This window comes from Mirounga leonina, unplaced genomic scaffold (genome assembly GCF_011800145.1).
Source record: "Mirounga leonina isolate KUSES-001 unplaced genomic scaffold, KU_Mleo_1.0 Mir_200, whole genome shotgun sequence".
Taxonomy (NCBI): Eukaryota; Metazoa; Chordata; class Mammalia; order Carnivora; family Phocidae; genus Mirounga; species Mirounga leonina.
Window position 1 is genome coordinate 25,361,957 of NW_023270503.1, and position 16,958 is coordinate 25,378,914.

The window sequence follows — 16,958 nt, forward strand, 5'->3', positions numbered from 1 at the left end:
ATTGCCTTGGCTGTGAGAGACCAGATCATTAGAAGTAACTATGCAGAAAAAGTCCACCCACCCAGCAGAGCCCCCTGGTGGTATAAAGGCTGGGCTGGCCTATGCTACCACCCCCCCCCCCCCCCCCGCCCCAAACACACAAACACTAGTTTGGTACAGGTGTCTGTAATGCCACTTTATTGCCAACAGCTGACACTGCCCAAGGCTAGTGGAAGGGAAGTTAGAACTGTGGTGGCATTTGACCGGCACAGCTAAGCTGGAGTGTGGAGCAGACTTTCTTGGGCACTGATCCTGGGAAGGGGGTATAAGGCGGCTGTGGAAATGTCCATGGAGAAGGTCTCTCTCCCACCCCCAAGACCACAGCAGCTTCTATTCCCTCCTGGTACCCAAAGGGACAAAGTGGAGTCTCAGCTTACCAGGACCCAAGTGAGGGGAAAAAGGCAGTGGGGAGCCCTCAGCAGGACCAAACGGGAGACCAAGGCCTGGGTCCCAGAACAGAGCAGGAACCCAGAATCATGTGTAGTTACAGGATGACGCAGGGAGGACGGCTGTTCGTGATCTTTTCCAGGGGTTCTCCGTTACTGGCTCTTCGGATGGCCTCAATGAGCTAGAGGGCAGACGTGGAATGGGATGATCCATTGCAGGGGAAGGTTGGACCGGGGCCTCCCGACATTGTAAATACTCACATCTTTCTCATAAGGGAAGCCCCCATTCTCCAGCTTGGAGAACACCAGCTGTCCATTGATTTCGATCTCAAAGGCCCCTGGTATTAAATAAATCAATGAATGAACTGTATGCTGAGAACAGGCAAGTCAGGAGAGGCTCTCACACTCCTTAGACCTCAGACAGGCTCCTTCATGTCTCCACCAGCCCCATGGGAGACTAGTTCTCTGAGCCATTGCCCAACCCCGGGGCTTAAGCCAAAGGAACCCCAGGGAGGCGTCACCCGTGTGTCCTTTGAACTCCGGCTTCATAACTCAACGAAGGGCTCCCTCCTCTCCAACCCTACACTTCTACAGTCTTACCCTTTTTTTCCCTACAGGCCTCACCTTTGGAAAGGGCCTCGAGTTGTTGGACATTTTACTATGTGCCAGACACTGCTGGCCATGATATAAAACAGCCAATTCCAGGGCTAGAAAGTGGTAGAGTTGAGATTTAGAACCCTGACTCAGCAGGTGTTCTGCGGGCCTCACCTGTGCCCCCCAGGCGCGACTCGATCTCAATGCCGGGGTACTGCTCCTTCACGGCACTCGCCAGCTCCAGGTAGGTCGCCTCAAATCCGCAGGGTTCACTAGGGACAAGACGCTTGGGCTCTGCCTGGGTTTCGGGGGAGGGGCCTCCCGTGGACCCACCCCCGTTCGGTCCGGACACCCCACAGGCTGGAGACGCTCACCAGTACTCCACCACGATGCGCACCCCACTACCCGGTTCAATCTCCCCGGGAGGGGGCGCTTCAGACGTCGGCCCCGGCTCCCCGCTCATTGCTCCCGACTCCGCTTCAGCCGCTGCTTCCGGGTGTGACGCGACGCTGCGAGCACGTGACGGGGCGGGGCCTCTGGGCGGGGCGGGCCGCGCGTTACGTCCGGGCGCCCCCTGCAGGCCGCGATTGCTGTTGCGTTTTGACCCTATCCCCAGTTTGAGGGCTCTGGGCTGGCTGGACCGGCCCAGACCACCTTACCTGGCCCGGGTTCTCAGAGCGCCGGACTTCCCCCGCACCTCGTCACGGCTGGACGTCACGGCTTCATATACTCTCATGAAATATCTTAGACTGCAAAGTGCTTTTCAGTTTACAAAAGGAAGCGAAAGTGATGGGGCAAGCAGATCCAGGGCCTGGGGTTGGCTGATGCTATGGAATAGTTGACATTTCTTGTTAACATGCTGAGGGCGTCTTAAACCACCCCAGAGTTCCACACTCAAGTACTTCAGACTCTTAAGCTCCAAAGCTGTAGGCACAATCGGGGGCAGTGACTGCTTCTCCCCTGCATTCGGGAAGCTAAGGCTTTGGGGTTCCCTCTCCTCAGGCTCTGCACTCCCATCTCGCCTGCACTGTTCCTGCACCTTCCCTGCAGCTCCCCGATCTCATCCTAGCCTGGGCTGGCATTATTCTCTTTTGCAACTCTGAAAATGGAGGCTGTCTTGCTGCCTTTTTCCTCCCTGGAGTCCCACCATAATATCTTAACAGGTTACCTACATTATTACCATCCCTTCAAATCATGCATTTTGGGGGCTCCTGGGTGGCGCAGTCAGTTCAGCGACCGACTCTTGCTTTCGGCTCAGGTTGTGATCCCAGTGTCGTGAGATCGAGCCCTGTGGCAGAGCATGTGCTCTGTGAGGAGTCTGCTTAAGACTCTTTTCCCTCTGGGGGCGCCTGGGTGGCTCAGTTGGTTAAGCGACTGCCTTCAGCTCAGGTCATGATCCTGGAGTCCCTGGATCGAGTACCGCATCGGGCTTCCTCCTCTGCAGGGAGTCTGCTTCTCCCTCCGACCCTCCCCCCTCTCATGTGCTCTCTCTCAAATAAATAAATAAAATCTAAAAAAAAAAAAAAAAAAAGACTCTTCTCCCTCTGCCCCTCCCCACCTAAAATAAGTAAATAAATCTTTAAAAAAACATGCATTTTGGGGGGCGCCTGGGTGGCTCAGTCGTTAAGCTTCTGCATGGGCTCAGGTCATGATCCCAGGGTTCTGGGTTCGAGGCCCGCATCAGGCTCCCTGCTCAGCAGGAAGCCTGCTTCTCCCTCTCCCACTCCCCCTGCTTGTGTTCCCTCTCTTGCTGTGTCTGTCAAATAAATAAATAAAATCTTAAAAAAAAACACAAAACATGCATTTTTAAACAAATTCTGTGATTTATAGAGTTGTGTCACCATCACTACTGTCCAGTTACAGAACCTTTCCATCAGTCTAGAAAGGTCCCTCCTGCTTGTTTGCAGTCCAGCCCCCAGCCCCAGCCCTAGGCTACCATCTACCTGCTTTCTGTCTATAAATTTGCCTTTTCTGGACATTTCATATCAATGATATAATATGTGGTCTTTTGCTTCTGGCTTTTTTCATCATTATAAAGCTTTTGAGGTTCGTCCATGCTGTAGCATGGACGGGTTGTTGGCTCCCTTTGGTTACTGAGCAGTATCCCGTTGCACTGATCTACCACCTTCTGCTGATCTATTCAATACCAGTTGATGGTCATTTGTGTTTCCAGTTTTTAGCTATGTTGAGTAATGCTGCTATGAATGTTCATGTAAGTGTCTTTGTATGGACATGTATTGTCATTTCTCTAGGAGAACTACTAGGTTGCATGAGAAGTTTATGTTTAACTTTTTGAGAAACGGCCCAACTTATTCCAAAATGCCCATACCATTTTACATTCCCACCAGCAATATATGAGGATTTGTTTACCCATATCCTTGTCAACACTTATTGTCTGTCTCTGATTATAGCTATCCTGGTGGGTGTGAGGTGGTATATCATTGCGGTTTTAATTTGCATTTCTCTAATGACTAATGATGTTGAGCACCTTTTCATATGCTTATTAGCCATCCATCTCTCTTATTTAGAAAAACATCTATTCAAATCTTTTGCCCATTTTTAAAAAAGATTTTTATTTATTTAAGAGAAAGAGTGTGTAGGAGAGAGGGAGAGATCACGAGCAGGGGGGAGGGGCAGATGGAGAATCAGACTCCCCGCTGAGTGGAGAGCCGGGCGCAGGACTTGATCCCAGGACCCTGAGATCATGACCTGAGCTGAACACAGACGCTTAACTGACTGAGCCACCCAGGCATCCTTGCCCATTTAAAAAAAAAGATTTATTTATTTATTTGAAAGAGAGAGTGTGCAAGCACATGTGAAAGAATGTGAGCAGGGGAAGGGTCAAAGGAGAGGGAGAGAATCTCAAGCCGACTCCCCACTGAGCACAAAGCCCACCTGGGACTCCATCTCAGGATCCCGAGATCATGACCTGAGCTGAAACCAAGAGTCAGATGCTCAACTGACTGAGCCACCCAGGTGCCCCTCTTTTGCTCATTTTTAATTGGTTTGTTTGTTTATTATCGATTTGTAAGAGGTCTTTTTTTTTTTCATTTTTATTTATTCATTTGAGAGAGAGAGTGCTCATGCTTGAGAAAGAGCATGAGCAGGGGGGAGGGTCAGAGGGAGAGGGAGGAGCAGATCCTCTGCTGAGCAGGGAAGCCCAACGTGGGGCTCCATCCCAGTACCCTGAGATCATGACCCGAGCCGAAGGCAGACACCCAACTAGCTGAGCCACCAGGTGCCCAAGAGTTCTTTATATATTCTGGATACAAAGTCCCTGAGCAGATATATGATTTGCAAATATTTTCTCCCCAACTTTAAGAAATTTTTTTAAATTTTCTTTTTTTTTTTTTAAAGATTTTATTTATTTATTTATTTGACAGAGAGAGAGAGACAGCGAGAGAGAGAACACAAGCAGGGAGAGTGGGAGAGGGAGAAGCAGGCTTCCCACGGAGCAGGGAGCCCGATGCGGGGCTCGATCCCAGGACCCTGGGATCGTGACCTGAGCTGAAGGCAGACGCCCAACGACTGAGCCACTCAGGCACCCTATTTAAAATTTTCTTAATGATGTCTTTTAAAGTGCAAAAATTTTTTTTTTTTTAAGATTTTATTTATTTGCGAGAGAGAGAATGAGAGAGAGAGCACATGAGAGGGAGGAGGGTCAGAGGGCGAAGCAGACTCCCCGCCGAGCAGGGAGCCCGATGCGGGACTCGATCCCGGGACTCCAGGATCATGACCTGAGCCGAAGGCAGCCGCTCAACCAACTGAGCCACCCAGGCGCCCTAAAGTGCAAAATTTTTAATTTAAATTTTAATTTAATTTTGATGACATCTAATTTGCTGGTTTTTTTCTTTTGTCACTTGTGCTTTTGCTGTTGTATCTTAGATCTCTGCCTAACTCAAGGTCACAAAGATTTTTTCCCATGGTTTCTTCAGAGGTTTTATTTTAGCTCTTACATTTAAGTCTATGATCTATCTTGAGTTAATCTTTGTAGATTGTGAGGTAAGGATCTAAATTCATCTTCTGGCATGTGGATAGTTGATTGTCCCAGAACCATTTATTGAAAAGACTAATCTTTCCCTCACTGAATTGTCTTGGTACCTTTGTCAAAAATCAATTGACCAGAAATGTAAGGGCTTATATTTGACTTTTGATTTTATCCCATTGATCTATAAACCTATTCTTTTTTGTTGTTTCTTTTTTTATTTAAAAGTTCAGATATTGGCGCCTGGGTGGCTCAGTCGGTTAAGCATCTGCCTTTGGCTCAGGTCGTGATCATAGGGCCCTAGGATCGAGTCCCGCATCGGACTCCTTGCTCAGCAGCTCATCTGCTGCTCCCTCTAGCCCTCCCCCCACCGGCTCATGATCTCTGTCTTTCTCATGCTCTCTCTCTCTCAAATAAATAAATAAAATCTTTTAAAAAGTTCAGATATAACTTATACACAGTAAAATTCGCCCTCTTAAGTGTAACTTTCTGTGAGTCCTAACACACAGTTGTCTGTCTACCACCATGACCAAGATACAGAACAGCTCCATTACCTCCTCACAAGTCCCTGTGCCCTTTGCTGTCAACCCGTCTCCCTCCTCCCTGATCCCAGATCTGTCTTCTGTCCTTACAGTCCCACCCGCTTCCGAAAGCCATATAAATGGAATCCTATAGCACTCAGCCTTCTGAGTCTGGCTTCCCTTTCTAACCCCATCCTTCAACATCCAGTGTGATCTTTTCAAAATATAAATCTGCCTGCCTCTCTGCGCCTCTCCTTAAGCCCGGAGAGACACTGCAGGGTCTGGCCTCGGCCCATAGTTCCTGCCCGTCTGGACAGACAGGATGGATGGCTCTTAAACCTGGTTTAACCACCTGAGGGCTTGTCAATACCACACATTCCTGGGTCTTGGCCCTGGAGACTGAGATTCAGTAGGTGGGGAGGGGCCCAGGGATCTGTTTTTATACAAGCCTAAGGAGCCGTGGAGGAAGGTGGTCACAGGCCACACTTTGAGAAACACAGCTGAATCCAAAGCATTTGCCTTTCTCCACACCTGCTCGAGCTTACCCGTGGGGCCTCCTCTCCTTTCTTCTCCTCAACCCCACTCTGCCTCCGCATGCCGCGTCCCCTGCTGCTAAGGGCTTTGGCATCTTTCCTCATCGTGAACAGTACCCCCCCCATTCCCACCCACCAATCTCATCCTTCCCCCTGCTCCAGTTCCCCTCTGCTCGCTCGTCACTTCCACAGAGAAGGCTTCCCCAACTCTCTGGGTGATTCATTCTCCCAGCATACTGGTCACCTGTCATTTCTTATTTTTGGGTGATTTTTTTTTTTTTTTAGAGAGGGGGAGGCGCAGAAAGAGAGAACGAGAGACTCTTAAACAGACTCCACACCCAGCGTGGAGCCCAACATGGGGCTTGATCTCACAACTCTGAGATCATGACCTGAGCCGAAATCAAGAGTCGGTCACTTAACTGACTGAATCACCCAGGTTCCCCTTGTGGGATTCTTTGGTGAACATCAGTCTCCCCAACTGGGCTGCATGACGAGAAGGGCAGGGTCTGTTTCTGCTGCCCCCCACTTTTCCTTCAGTACCAAGCATGGGGTTTGCATGTAGTAGGTACTTAACAGATACTATTGAATGAAGGAATCGAGTGCTTTGCACAAGATGCTGCGCCATGGCCCAGGTGACCTTGCCCCCTCCCCCACTTCTTTGCTTAGTCCACTCCTACTGGTTTTTCGAGGAAAACCCCGTTTGGAGAAAGTTGAGGCCCGAGCCACTCCTTGATGGTCCCCCAGGGCAGACCTCTTATCACCCTAAGGACTGTTTGTTTACCCAACTGTCACCCACTTGAGGTTGGGAGGTGGCCACTGCCTTTGATCTGTGGCCTTCCAGGCCCTCTCCCTGACCCCTGTGTTTGCCAAATGCTGGAGGAGAGAGCTAAAGTGATCTCTCGAAGGGGAGTCCCCTGGCACCTGGCCAGAGCTTCCACTAGATCACTCCTCCCACCATGAGACCCTGCCTAACCCCTTGTATTTCAGAAGAAGCTGAGACCTTGGACTTTGCAAAGAAGGGAGAACATCCCCCCCTGGGTGCTCTGAGGGCCAGGGTGCAGGCTGGGTGGCCAGACTGTGGCTGGAGGTCAAGGGGCAGCCCCTGTTGCTGGACACCCTTCTGGCCGGTTTCCCTCTTTCTCTGAGTGCTCTTTGCCCCATCAGGGGGGACCCAGAGGCCCACACAGGCCCCCAGCTCGGCCAATGAGCAGACCCGATTGGTGAGGAGCATGGGGAAGGGTGAGCGCCCTTTCCCCCTACCTTCCAGCCCCAGTCCGTCGCCCCCCCCCCCCCCCCACCCGCACAAGGACTCTAGATCTTTGCTCTTGAGGGCTCGCCTGTCTTCCCCGCCTCTCCCCTGGCACCTGCTGCCGGGCTAAGAAGGGCAAAAACAATCCCAGCCGGCGTAGTATCAGGGAGTCCCCGCCCCTCCTCCTATGGTTCCTCCTCCCATGCTTCTACCCCAGGCCCCGCCCCCACCTGCCCGAGATAATTTTAGTTTCCTTGGGCCAGGAGCCTGGACACACAGGGTTTTCCCTCCCCACAACCCTCACGTCTACGTCCAAAGTCGGGGCCCCCTCCTACCACCTGTAGAGAAGAAGGAGTGGATTTGAAATCAAGTCCAGGTATCTGGGGTCCCAAGACAGAACTGGACTTCGGACCCGGTGTCCTGCTTCTGCTGGGGCTCCTCCAGGTAAGGTGACCAAAATCGGTCCCAGCCGACAACCCCCAGCCAGCCACACCAGGGCCCCAGGCTGTGCCCGTGTCAGGGCCAGGAGCTGGCAGGTTGCCCAGGTGGCGCCTGGCTTCCCCCCTCCTCTTTCCCCCCTCAGTGATGTCGGGCCAAGGGCGGGGGCAGGAGGGGGACAGGTAGTTAAGGACCTGGCGTCTCCCTCCCTAAACCGGTGGCCCCAGCCAGGTGTTCCTACGCCCAGGGTCCAGGTAAGGACCCAACGGGCACTTCATCTTGAGGGTGGGGAGCAGCGGCAGGTCCCGGGTCAGTATGGAAAGATTCAGCCTCCTGCTGTGTTGCTCTGGCCGCCTCGCTTTCTCTTTTTCTCCAATCTCCCATATCCCGCCCCTTCCTCGCCATCTGCCCTCAATCTTTCCCTATTCTCATTTCCTGTCTCCTTATTCCTTCCTTTCCTCCCTGTAGCCCGCCTCCCCCCGGCCCCCGGACAAAGCAGCTGATGGGGATGGGGAAGGAAGATCTCCGATCCTCTCCTCCCTGAGACGCGGCTTTCCCGCTGAAACTAGCCCCTCCCCATCTTCCCAGAAAGAGACCTAGGAGGGGGGCCGAACACCGAGGGCTGCCTCGAGTCATTCCTGGCTCTGCCCGAGGTTACCCGTTTGAGGTCTTCCCAAGGCTCTACCAAAGACTGACGTCTCCGCGCGGGGGCGGGGGGCACTCTCCAATTTGGAGGGCAGCAGAGGAGAGGGAGCCCCTAAATTGTTAGAGCTCGGTCTCCGGATTGTTTGCCTGCTCAGAGCACAGGGTTCTGCCCTAGGAAGGGAAGGTGGGGGCGGGGCAGGCCCGGCGGTCCTTCCTGGCGTCGCAATGAAGGCTCGAAGGCTGGAGGGCTGGAAGCTGGGGGTCTGCGGCGCAGCGGGGACTAGGAAAAGTGTGTGTGCGTGTTTGGGGGCAGTGTTTGGAGAAAGACCCGAGTCTGGATCTCCCTGACACGGCGGGGATGGAGAATGCACCTGTCCGCCCTTGGAAGGCCTCCCAACCCTACTGCCCCTCAAGAATGGCCCCTCTTGCTCGCCCTGTCCTAAACTCAGCTCTCCCCTCTCCCCCCGATCCTGCTGGGGGAGCCCTCCAAGAAGGCAAGCAGCCTGTAATGATTAACTCCACAGACACAGTCTAGCGTTCTTCCCAAATTAAACTTTAAGAAAGCTTACCCCCCCCTTTTCCCATTGGGCGTTTTTTCCAGAGTGAGGGAGTGGGCGGGGCCTCAGGGTCCTGGGCCCTCCCCCCAACTCCGGGTCACCTAGGGGTTTCCCGCCTCCTCACCTGGGCCCTGCACCCTCAGAACCTCCCCGAAGGTTGAGCCTTCCACCCCCACCCCCACAATAAATCCCGATGGGGGGCGGGGCGTGGAGTGCTGGGCCGGACGGGGGTCTTCCCGCCACCCTCTGGTCCCCCGCCGAGGCCTCGGCCCTGTCGGCCCCTCCCCCTCCCCGGCTTAGCGACGGAGGTGGCCTTGTTTTCTACGGGCCCTTAATACTGGGCCCTGCCACCCGCCCTCGGGGCCAGCCAGGTGGGGCAAGATTCAGGAAGTAAACAAGGAGGCAGGAGGCTGGGAGGGCGGGAGGGAGGGTGGGGCCCGAGCCGCGGGGCAGGGGAGGCCGTGGGGGAGGCGTCGGCTGGCACTTGTAGTGTTGAGGGGACTGATAGATTTTGGGGGTCGGTTTCTTCAACAGAAGCTTTCGCTAGGGCCCCCGTTTGAAAGGTTCAGGTCTCTTGGAACGGTGTTCTCCGGGCCCCACAGCTAGGACCCCGTTCTCCTCCCAGCCCATCTATTTGGATCTAACCGCCCCGCTCTTCGCTTGCCTTAGAAGGGTCTGGAGGGCAAGGTGGAGGGATCAAAAGGCCAAACCCAAGTCTTCAGTGGCCCTCCAGCCGTCTGAGGCCGGACTCTAATCTGATTCTGATTTAAATCTACTGCCAGCTCCCTGCCCAAACATTGCCCCATTCCTCTTCCCTCTGGGATGGAGTAGGACCCGACTTTTGGTCTCTGGCTTCCCTGCAGGCCCCCCAGTCTCCCTGGAGTGAAGTCACCAAGGCTAGTGGCCAGAGGATAGATGGGATAGGAGCGGGGACCTCCGTGTCTTGTTGATGTTCACTGGTGGGTGTGTCTTGCCGGCCCCCTCACAGGACCCTGAGCCCCCTCCCTGCCGCTCCTGCCTGGTCTTTCCTTGTCTGTCTGCCTGTCTGTGTCTGTCCTCTAGGGTGTCTTGCTACTCCTGCGCCTGTAGTACCCCTCTGGCCAGGACACCCCAGAGAGTGTGTTGGGAGGACCCCATCCCCCAGCGTTGACTTAGCCGAGTCCTCTGTGCCCGCTGAGGCCTGGGTGCTAGGGGTGGGCCGCAGCAGCAGAATGAAAGCCTGGTAGGCCCCGGACAGGATAGGGAGCACTGTGTGGTTTCTTTGGGTGAGTGAGGGCATCACTGGGAGGTCGGCTCTGCTCCAGATGGGCCTTTGAATCCAGGCCAGGCCTTTTTTCTCTCCTTGGGGGAGGGGGCTCCCCTCCCCCTGGGCTGGGAGGAGACTACTGTAGGTCCCACCTGGACTGGAGGTGGGCCAAGGGTGGGGAGGAGAAAATGACCTCAGAGGAGCTGCAGGCCCCCCCCCCCCCCCCCCCCCGCATCCTCTTTCTCCCCCAGCCCATCCCTGCCCTGCGCCTCCCCCAGTCCTCCCAGCCTGGTAGGTTGGGGGCGGGAGGGGAGGGAGGTGGGTAGAGGCAGGGCTGTTTGTGTTTCTCCTAAGCCAGGAAGTCGTGCAGATGAGTCAAGGTTGAATAGAGAGCCCCAGGCAGTGCTGTCCCGCCCCACCCTGACTCACCTGTCCCCCAAATCCCCGAACTTAAGGGTCAGGGGCCTGCCCCATCCTGGAGGGTCAGTGCCAGGTTCTAGGCCTGCCCAGGGGGTCCTGCTTCCTGTGGAGGAGGGGCCTGTGCTGCCTCCGTCCCCAGTGGGCATCTTTGCCCCAGCTCACCTGTCCTTGTCCTAGGTGCCTGTGCAGCACCTGTGGGCGATAGGACGTGGGTAGGACCCTGGCTCTTCCTGGGGGTGCCGGGCGGCTCCAGACCAGTGGGTGGATAAGACAGGTGCACGGAATTGCCTCAGAGGCCCCAGCACAGTGCAGAGAGGGAGCCCTTGGGCTGAAGGTGGAAAATCCAGGCAGGCTGCTCGGAGGAGGTAGCCCTGGCAGTGGGGCTTCAAGGAAGTTGGGCAGGAGGAGGAATTTGGAGAGGGCACACAAGGTTTGGGGGCTGCTGGGGCAAGGGCCCCCAGGCTAGTGCTGTCCTCACTGCAGCTGAGCCAGCCTCCTGCCCTCCTGGTTCCTGTCCTTTCCCACCTCCTTCTCCCCTTCTGTGCATCACTCAGCACTTGGGCAGGCGTTGCCACAACAGGCTCTGGCAACTGGGTCTGGCAGCGAAGCCCTGGAAAAACCTGGGGCAGAGCCCAGAGGAGTGAGTGCCCCATGCTCAGGGTGCACTCGGAGACCAAGAGTCCACCTCCAACAGGCTGTGTGGGGCGCGGAGTCTGGGGCCGCTGCCCGGCTTGTGGTGGGGGGACCCTCTTAGCTCTTCCCCTGGGCAACAGAAGAGCACTGGACTTGGAGTCCAGACACTGAGTTCCACTCCCTGACTCACCTGTGGTGGGGCAAGGATGTTTCCTTCTCAGGGACTTGCTGTCCCCTTTTGCAAATGGGCTCACGCTACCCTTTCCCGAAGGCTCCAGGCAAACTCCAGTTAGAGGGGGAGGAATAAGGTGCTGTGTCCACTCTGAGGGGCACCTTGGCAGCCGTGTGAAGTCAGGAGGTCTAGGTCCTCTTGGCCCCTCTTCCCGGGACAAGGGCACGAGAGCGGCTGCTTTCAGCCCCCTCTTCTCCCTCAGATGTTATGGAGCTGGGTCTGTCTCCGCCTCATCTCAGCAGCTCCCCAGAAGACCTGTACTTGGCCCCTGGGACCCCTCCTGGGACTCCCCCACCTCCCGATGCCCCTCTGCCTGGGGAGGTGAAGAGGTCCCAGCCTCTGCCCATTCCGACCAGCAGGTACAATGGGGTAATGGAGCTGAGGAGGGGCTGGTGGGGTGGGGGGTCAGTGCTGGGTAAGACAGAAGCTTGCAGTCAGCAAATTCTCTGCCCCCCTACCTTGGGCCACAGGAATCTTCTTCGAGAGGAGGAGCTGCGGGCAAGCTCTCTACCCTCCATCCCCAACCCCTTCCCTGAGCTCTGCAGTCCTCCTTCACAGACCCCCATTCTTGGGGGGTCCTCCGGTGCAAGGGGGCTGCTCCCTCGAGACACCAGCTGCCCCCATGTGAGTTGTCTTGGGAGAGAGGAGGCAGGGATATGGGGGTGCTATGGGACTGGGGTGGATATGGTGCCACTTCTGTGGAGGTGGGGGGTTTGGTCAGGAGTCCCTGAGGGTAGAGCAAGCAGGGGAAGGGAAATAAGCACCCTTCGCCCTTCCTCAAGTCATGTGCGCTTCCTGGGATGCAGGTAGTGAAGGTGTACAGCGAAGATGGGGCCTCCCGGTCTGTGGAGGTGGCGGCGGGTGCTACGGCCCGCTACGTGTGTGAGATGCTCGTGCAGCGAGCTCATGCCCTGAGCGATGAAAGCTGGGGGCTGGTGGAGTGCCACCCCCATCTAGCACTGGGTGAGTTGGGGTGCAGGGGGCTGTCTGGGCAGGGAGGAAATGCTTCGCGCCTTGGGCTAGGCAGGTGGTTCATCCGGGAGGCCTGTCTGCTCTCCGCTGACCCCTGCTTTTTGCCCTTGACCCCAGAGCGGGCCTTGGAGGACCATGAGTCCGTGGTAGAAGTGCAGGCTGTCTGGCCCATTGGTGGAGACAGCCGCTTTGTCTTCCGGAAGAACTTCGCCAAGTATGAACTGTTCAAGAGCTCTCCAGTGAGTGTGTGTGTGTGAGGGGGGTCTGGGCCCTGGGACACCCTGATCCCCAACCTGGGCCCTCAATCCCTGACTCCTGACTCCTTTCGTCCCAGCACTCCCTGTTCCCAGAAAAGATGGTCTCCAGCTGTGTGGACACACCGACAGGCATATCCCACGAAGACCTCATCCAGGTACAAGGACACCCCCATCCCATGGCATAGTCATGATTCCCCAGGATCACCTATTGCTTTTTTGGCCCTTAAGTATTTTGCCTCCCCTCTATGTGGTGGAGAGTCTAGCACAGTGCTGAGTGACTGGACAAGTCAGTTTTTTCCTGGCTGACCGTCAGTTTCTTTGTCTTTGAAATGGGACAGTAAATGTATGTGGCACACCTTCTCTCCTGAAGTCCTGTGTGTGCATGTGTGTCTCCCTGTCTCCCTCTTGGCCTCTCACCCTCTTCCTGCTCTCTTCTGGCCTCAGAACTTCCTGAATGCAGGCAGCTTCCCAGAGATCCAGGGCTTTCTGCAGCTACGGGGGTCTGGACGGAAGCTTTGGAAACGCTTCTTCTGCTTCCTGCGCCGCTCTGGCCTCTATTACTCCACCAAGGGCACCTCCAAGGTGAGGTCTTGAGGGTTGACAGCCTCAGCCCCTAGGATATCCCATTCCCAGTCCTTCTAGGAGTTATCTCTTCCCTTACTGGAACGCCTAGATCTTTCCCCCCCTGGGCCCCGAGACCCTCCGCTGCTCCTCTTTCCCTCCTGGCTTACCTACCCCAGGAGGTAGTAGTAGGAAAGGCAGGTGAGAACTGAGTTTGAGTCCTGGCTCTACTTCTGTTTGCTGTGTGACCTGGAGCACTTCTCTGCTCCTTTGAAATGTCCCCAGCGTGCTTATGGTGAAAATAGCAGGGGGAATAGGGTCTGCTGTAACAAGTCCTGCCTACCCATGCTGCATAGGATCCCAGGCACCTGCAGTATGTCGCAGATGTGAATGAGTCCAACGTGTATGTGGTGACCCAGGGTCGCAAGCTCTATGGGATGCCCACCGACTTTGGCTTCTGTATCAAGGTAAAGACCCCGGCCAGGCCTGGGAGGGAATGGGAGCTGCTCAGGCCCCAGGATCCTACCTAGGGCTTCTGAGCTCCATCTGGGACGCCCAGACACTTCTCTGCACCCTGCCCTGCCCCACGGAGACAGACATCTGGTCCTAATGGCAGATACGGGACCGGCCGGTTTCCTCACGGGACCGGCCGGTTTCCTCTTCCTACAGCCGAACAAGCTTCGAAACGGCCACAAGGGGCTTCGGGTCTTCTGCAGTGAGGATGAACAGAGCCGCAGCTGCTGGTTAGCAGCTTTCCGCCTCTTCAAGGTGGGACCCCGGGAGTGACATGGGGGGCCGGCCCCGCCCCCTGGATCCTCGGCCGAGTAGCTCCTCCCTCAGGAATGAGGGGGTCCTGGATCCTTGCTCTCTCAGTATGCCTGGTCCACGGCTGAGTCCTGGCTCTGGCCTCAGAAAGGTCCTGATCCGGGGCAGAGATACAGTCTTGCTCCCGGGGTGTGCTAGTGGCCAGGGGTTTCACAGCCCAGTCCCCAGCACCTGCTTGACCTCAGGCTCTCTTTCTCTCTCCACTCCGCAGTATGGGGCGCAGCTGTATAAGAATTACCAGCAGGCGCAGTCTCGCCACCTGCGTCCATCTTGTGTGGGTTCTCCACCGTTGGTGAGTGTGCACCCGGGGCATTAGCTGGGGGTGGGCACGTAGGACCCAGCCTGGGGAGACATGGGCCCTGTTCTGACTCCTCCCCATCCTGTCCCATCTACAGAGGAGTGTCTCTGATAACACCCTGGTGGCCATGGACTTCTCTGGCCGTGCTGGGCGTGTCATTGAGAACCCCCGGGAAGCTCTGAGTGCAGCCCTGGAGGAAGCCCAGGCCTGGAGGGTGAGGGGCCTACACCCATGTGCATGTTTGTCCTGGGGACCTTCTCTGTGTGTGTGTGTGTGTGTGTGTGTAAGAGGGGGGGAGGGGCAGAGGGAGAGAGAGAGAGACTCTTAAGCAGGCTTTATACTTAGCGTGGATCCCGACGCGGGGCTCGATCTCACCACCCTGAGATCATGACCTGAACCAAAATCAAGAGTCAGACACAAACGGACTGAGCCACCCAGGCGCCCCTCTCCGTGTGGGTTTCCGTAGTATGGGAGGAAGAGAGGGGTAAGGGAGGGCTCCAGGTGCGGAAAGGGGCTCTATATTCTCGAGGTGCGGGGTAATACCCCAGTCACTACCTGATCCTCTGTGTCCCCCGCTGCCCTACAGAAGAACCACCGTCTCAGCCTGCCCACCCCAGGCTCGGGCACGAGCCTCAGCGCAGGTGGGTGAGCACCCAGCGTCCCCAGGGGTGGGGGCTGCCGTGGCTTCTCTGAGCATTCCTGGTGGGGGTGGCTAGTATGGGGGGCGGGTCTCCTCCCCAGAATGACTGCCCTTCTGCCTCTCCCAACTCCAGCCATCCACCGCACCCAACCCTGGTTCCACGGACGCATTTCCAGGGAGGAGAGCCAGCGGCTCATCGGGCAGCAGGGCCTGGTAGACGGGTAAGGGGCAGGGCTGAGCAGGCCAACAGAGCCAGGGCTAGGAGAGACCCTGTGTCAGGGCGGCAGCTCTGGGTCCTCGGGTAACGTGGCCCTGTCTCCTGGCAGCCTGTTCCTGGTCCGAGAGAGTCAGCGCAACCCACAGGGCTTTGTCCTCTCCTTGTGCCACCTGCAGAAGGTCAAACATTATCTTATCCTCCCGGTGAGTCATTCATCCCTGTCCTCCTCCTCAAGCCCCCTCGAGCAGCTCCCCAGGCCCTCCCCCTGCCCCCGGTGTGTCTGGGGTCTCTTCTCCCCGCGCAAGCAGCGGGGACCTGCGCCCCGGCGCCCCTCCCCGACCTGCCATCCCCTCTGGCTGTCCCCCAGAGCGAGGAGGAGGGCCGCCTCTACTTCAGCATGGACGACGGCCAGACTCGCTTCACCGACCTGCTGCAGCTCGTGGAGTTCCACCAGCTGAACCGCGGCATCCTGCCCTGCTTCCTGCGTCACTGTTGTACTCGCGTGGCCCTCTGACGGCCGCTCCCAGTGTGGCCCCGGAGGTGCAGAAGCTCGCCAAGCATCGGAGCGCACCCCTGCTCTGGAGAGAGTTTCTGCTTTGCTCCTTTGCCTCCCCCTCAGGCAGAAAGATTCCCCATCCCCCACCTCTTTCCTCAAGAAAAGGCACTGGGGGCGGCCCTCCCCTCCGTGGGGCCCCTGGGCACTGCCCTGCGGCAGGGCATTGTGGGAGAAATGGGGGCAGCCCAGGTGGTCTGATGCCCCACACTTTGTACAGACTGAGAGGCCAGTTGATCTACTGTTTTATACGAGTGACAATAAAGATTATTTTTTGATACACCTGTGAGTTCTGCTGGTAAGACCTGACTAGCTGGAGTAGAGTAAGGGAGCAGCAGAGGGGGGCGCCAGGCCTTGGTGAATGTGTCAGATGGCTCAGGGCCACGAGTCCTCCAGCCTGGACGTTTCTTGAGGGCAGGGTGGTCTTGGTCATCTGAGAGTCTCTCTCACTTGGACACAGTGAGTGTCCAGCAGGGAGACTGGCCAGTAGCTGCTTATTTAATGAATGCATGCATAAGGGACTGTCATCCAGGTGCCATCTCCTGACAGGGCCTAAAGCTACGGAGGTAACAGGCCTGGGAGCTGAGTCCCACAGCACGTACCTTCTGCGAGTCCTGTGGGCCAACTGCTCGGATGAGTCCTGACAAACATGCAGTTACGCGTCTCCCACCCCGACCCAGGCACACGGCCCAGCACCTCTCCCAAGTCCCCATGACACCCACTGTCAACCCCTTTCCCTCCTGCTTGCTTGCTTTTTTTTAAGATTTTATTTGTTTATTTGAGAGAGTGAGAGAGAGCACAAGAGCGGGGTGAGGGCAAAGGGAGCAGCAGACTCTCCACTGAGCCAGGAGCCCAGTGCAGGGCTCAATCCTGGGACTCTGAGATCATGACCTGAGCTGAAGGCAGATGCTTAACCAACTGAGCCACTCAGGCGCCCCTCCCTCATGCTTTCTGTCCTTATAGTTTGCTCCCTCCGGAAGGCCATATAAATGGGACCCCACAACACTCAGTCCTCTGAGTCTGGCTTCCCTCTCCAGCGCATCCTCCAACATCCAGAGGGATCTTCCCAAAATACAAGCCCAGATGGACCCTGTAGGGTCTGGCCTCTCCCCACTGCCCATGCTGGTCTGTTTTTGTCTAAAGAGTTTTGTCAAGAA

General features: G+C 56.3%; 2 protein-coding genes across 3 annotated transcripts; one reads left to right on the plus strand and one right to left on the minus strand.

Moving 5' to 3' along the window:
- Positions 1-154: 154 nt before the first annotated feature.
- On the minus strand, positions 155-1,538 carry MIEN1 (migration and invasion enhancer 1). The gene is made up of 4 exons (XM_035027398.1): positions 1,394-1,538; positions 1,194-1,291; positions 687-763; positions 155-607 (listed from the first exon to the last, which is right to left on the minus strand). The coding sequence occupies exons 1-4, from the start codon at positions 1,480-1,482 to the stop codon at positions 524-526; spliced, it is 348 nt and encodes a 115-aa protein (XP_034883289.1). The 5' UTR covers positions 1,483-1,538; the 3' UTR covers positions 155-523.
- Positions 1,539-7,576: 6,038 nt separating this feature from the next.
- Positions 7,577-16,016, plus strand: GRB7 (growth factor receptor bound protein 7). Of its 2 annotated transcripts, XM_035027400.1 has the most exons (15): positions 7,577-7,751; positions 11,681-11,837; positions 11,949-12,102; positions 12,285-12,441; positions 12,568-12,689; positions 12,785-12,862; positions 13,152-13,289; positions 13,625-13,735; positions 13,938-14,036; positions 14,305-14,385; positions 14,489-14,605; positions 14,978-15,032; positions 15,165-15,252; positions 15,358-15,451; positions 15,616-16,016. In XM_035027400.1, exons 2-15 carry the CDS (start codon positions 11,686-11,688, stop codon positions 15,760-15,762), a joined length of 1,593 nt encoding a protein of 530 aa, XP_034883291.1. In that variant the 5' UTR covers positions 7,577-7,751; positions 11,681-11,685; the 3' UTR covers positions 15,763-16,016. The 2 variants fall into 2 exon arrangements, with proteins under 2 accessions (XP_034883291.1, XP_034883290.1); XM_035027399.1 differs by having other exon boundaries at positions 15,358-16,016.
- Positions 16,017-16,958: the final 942 nt, after the last annotated feature.

Coding starts and splice junctions, on each gene's coding strand:
- MIEN1 (XM_035027398.1), bottom strand. CDS start 1,482: ATGAGCGGGGAGCCGGGGCCGACGTCTGAAGCGCCCCCTCCCGGGGAG. Junction 1,292..1,393: donor CGCATCGTGGTGGAGTACTG/GTGAGCGTCTCC, acceptor TCTTGTCCCTAG/TGAACCCTGCGGATTTGAGG. Junction 608..686: donor GCTTCCCTTATGAGAAAGAT/GTGAGTATTTAC, acceptor TCTGCCCTCTAG/CTCATTGAGGCCATCCGAAG.
- GRB7 (XM_035027399.1), top strand. CDS start 11,686: ATGGAGCTGGGTCTGTCTCCGCCTCATCTCAGCAGCTCCCCAGAAGAC. Junction 14,037..14,304: donor CAGCTTTCCGCCTCTTCAAG/GTGGGACCCCGG, acceptor TCCACTCCGCAG/TATGGGGCGCAGCTGTATAA. Junction 15,033..15,164: donor GGGCACGAGCCTCAGCGCAG/GTGGGTGAGCAC, acceptor TCCCAACTCCAG/CCATCCACCGCACCCAACCC.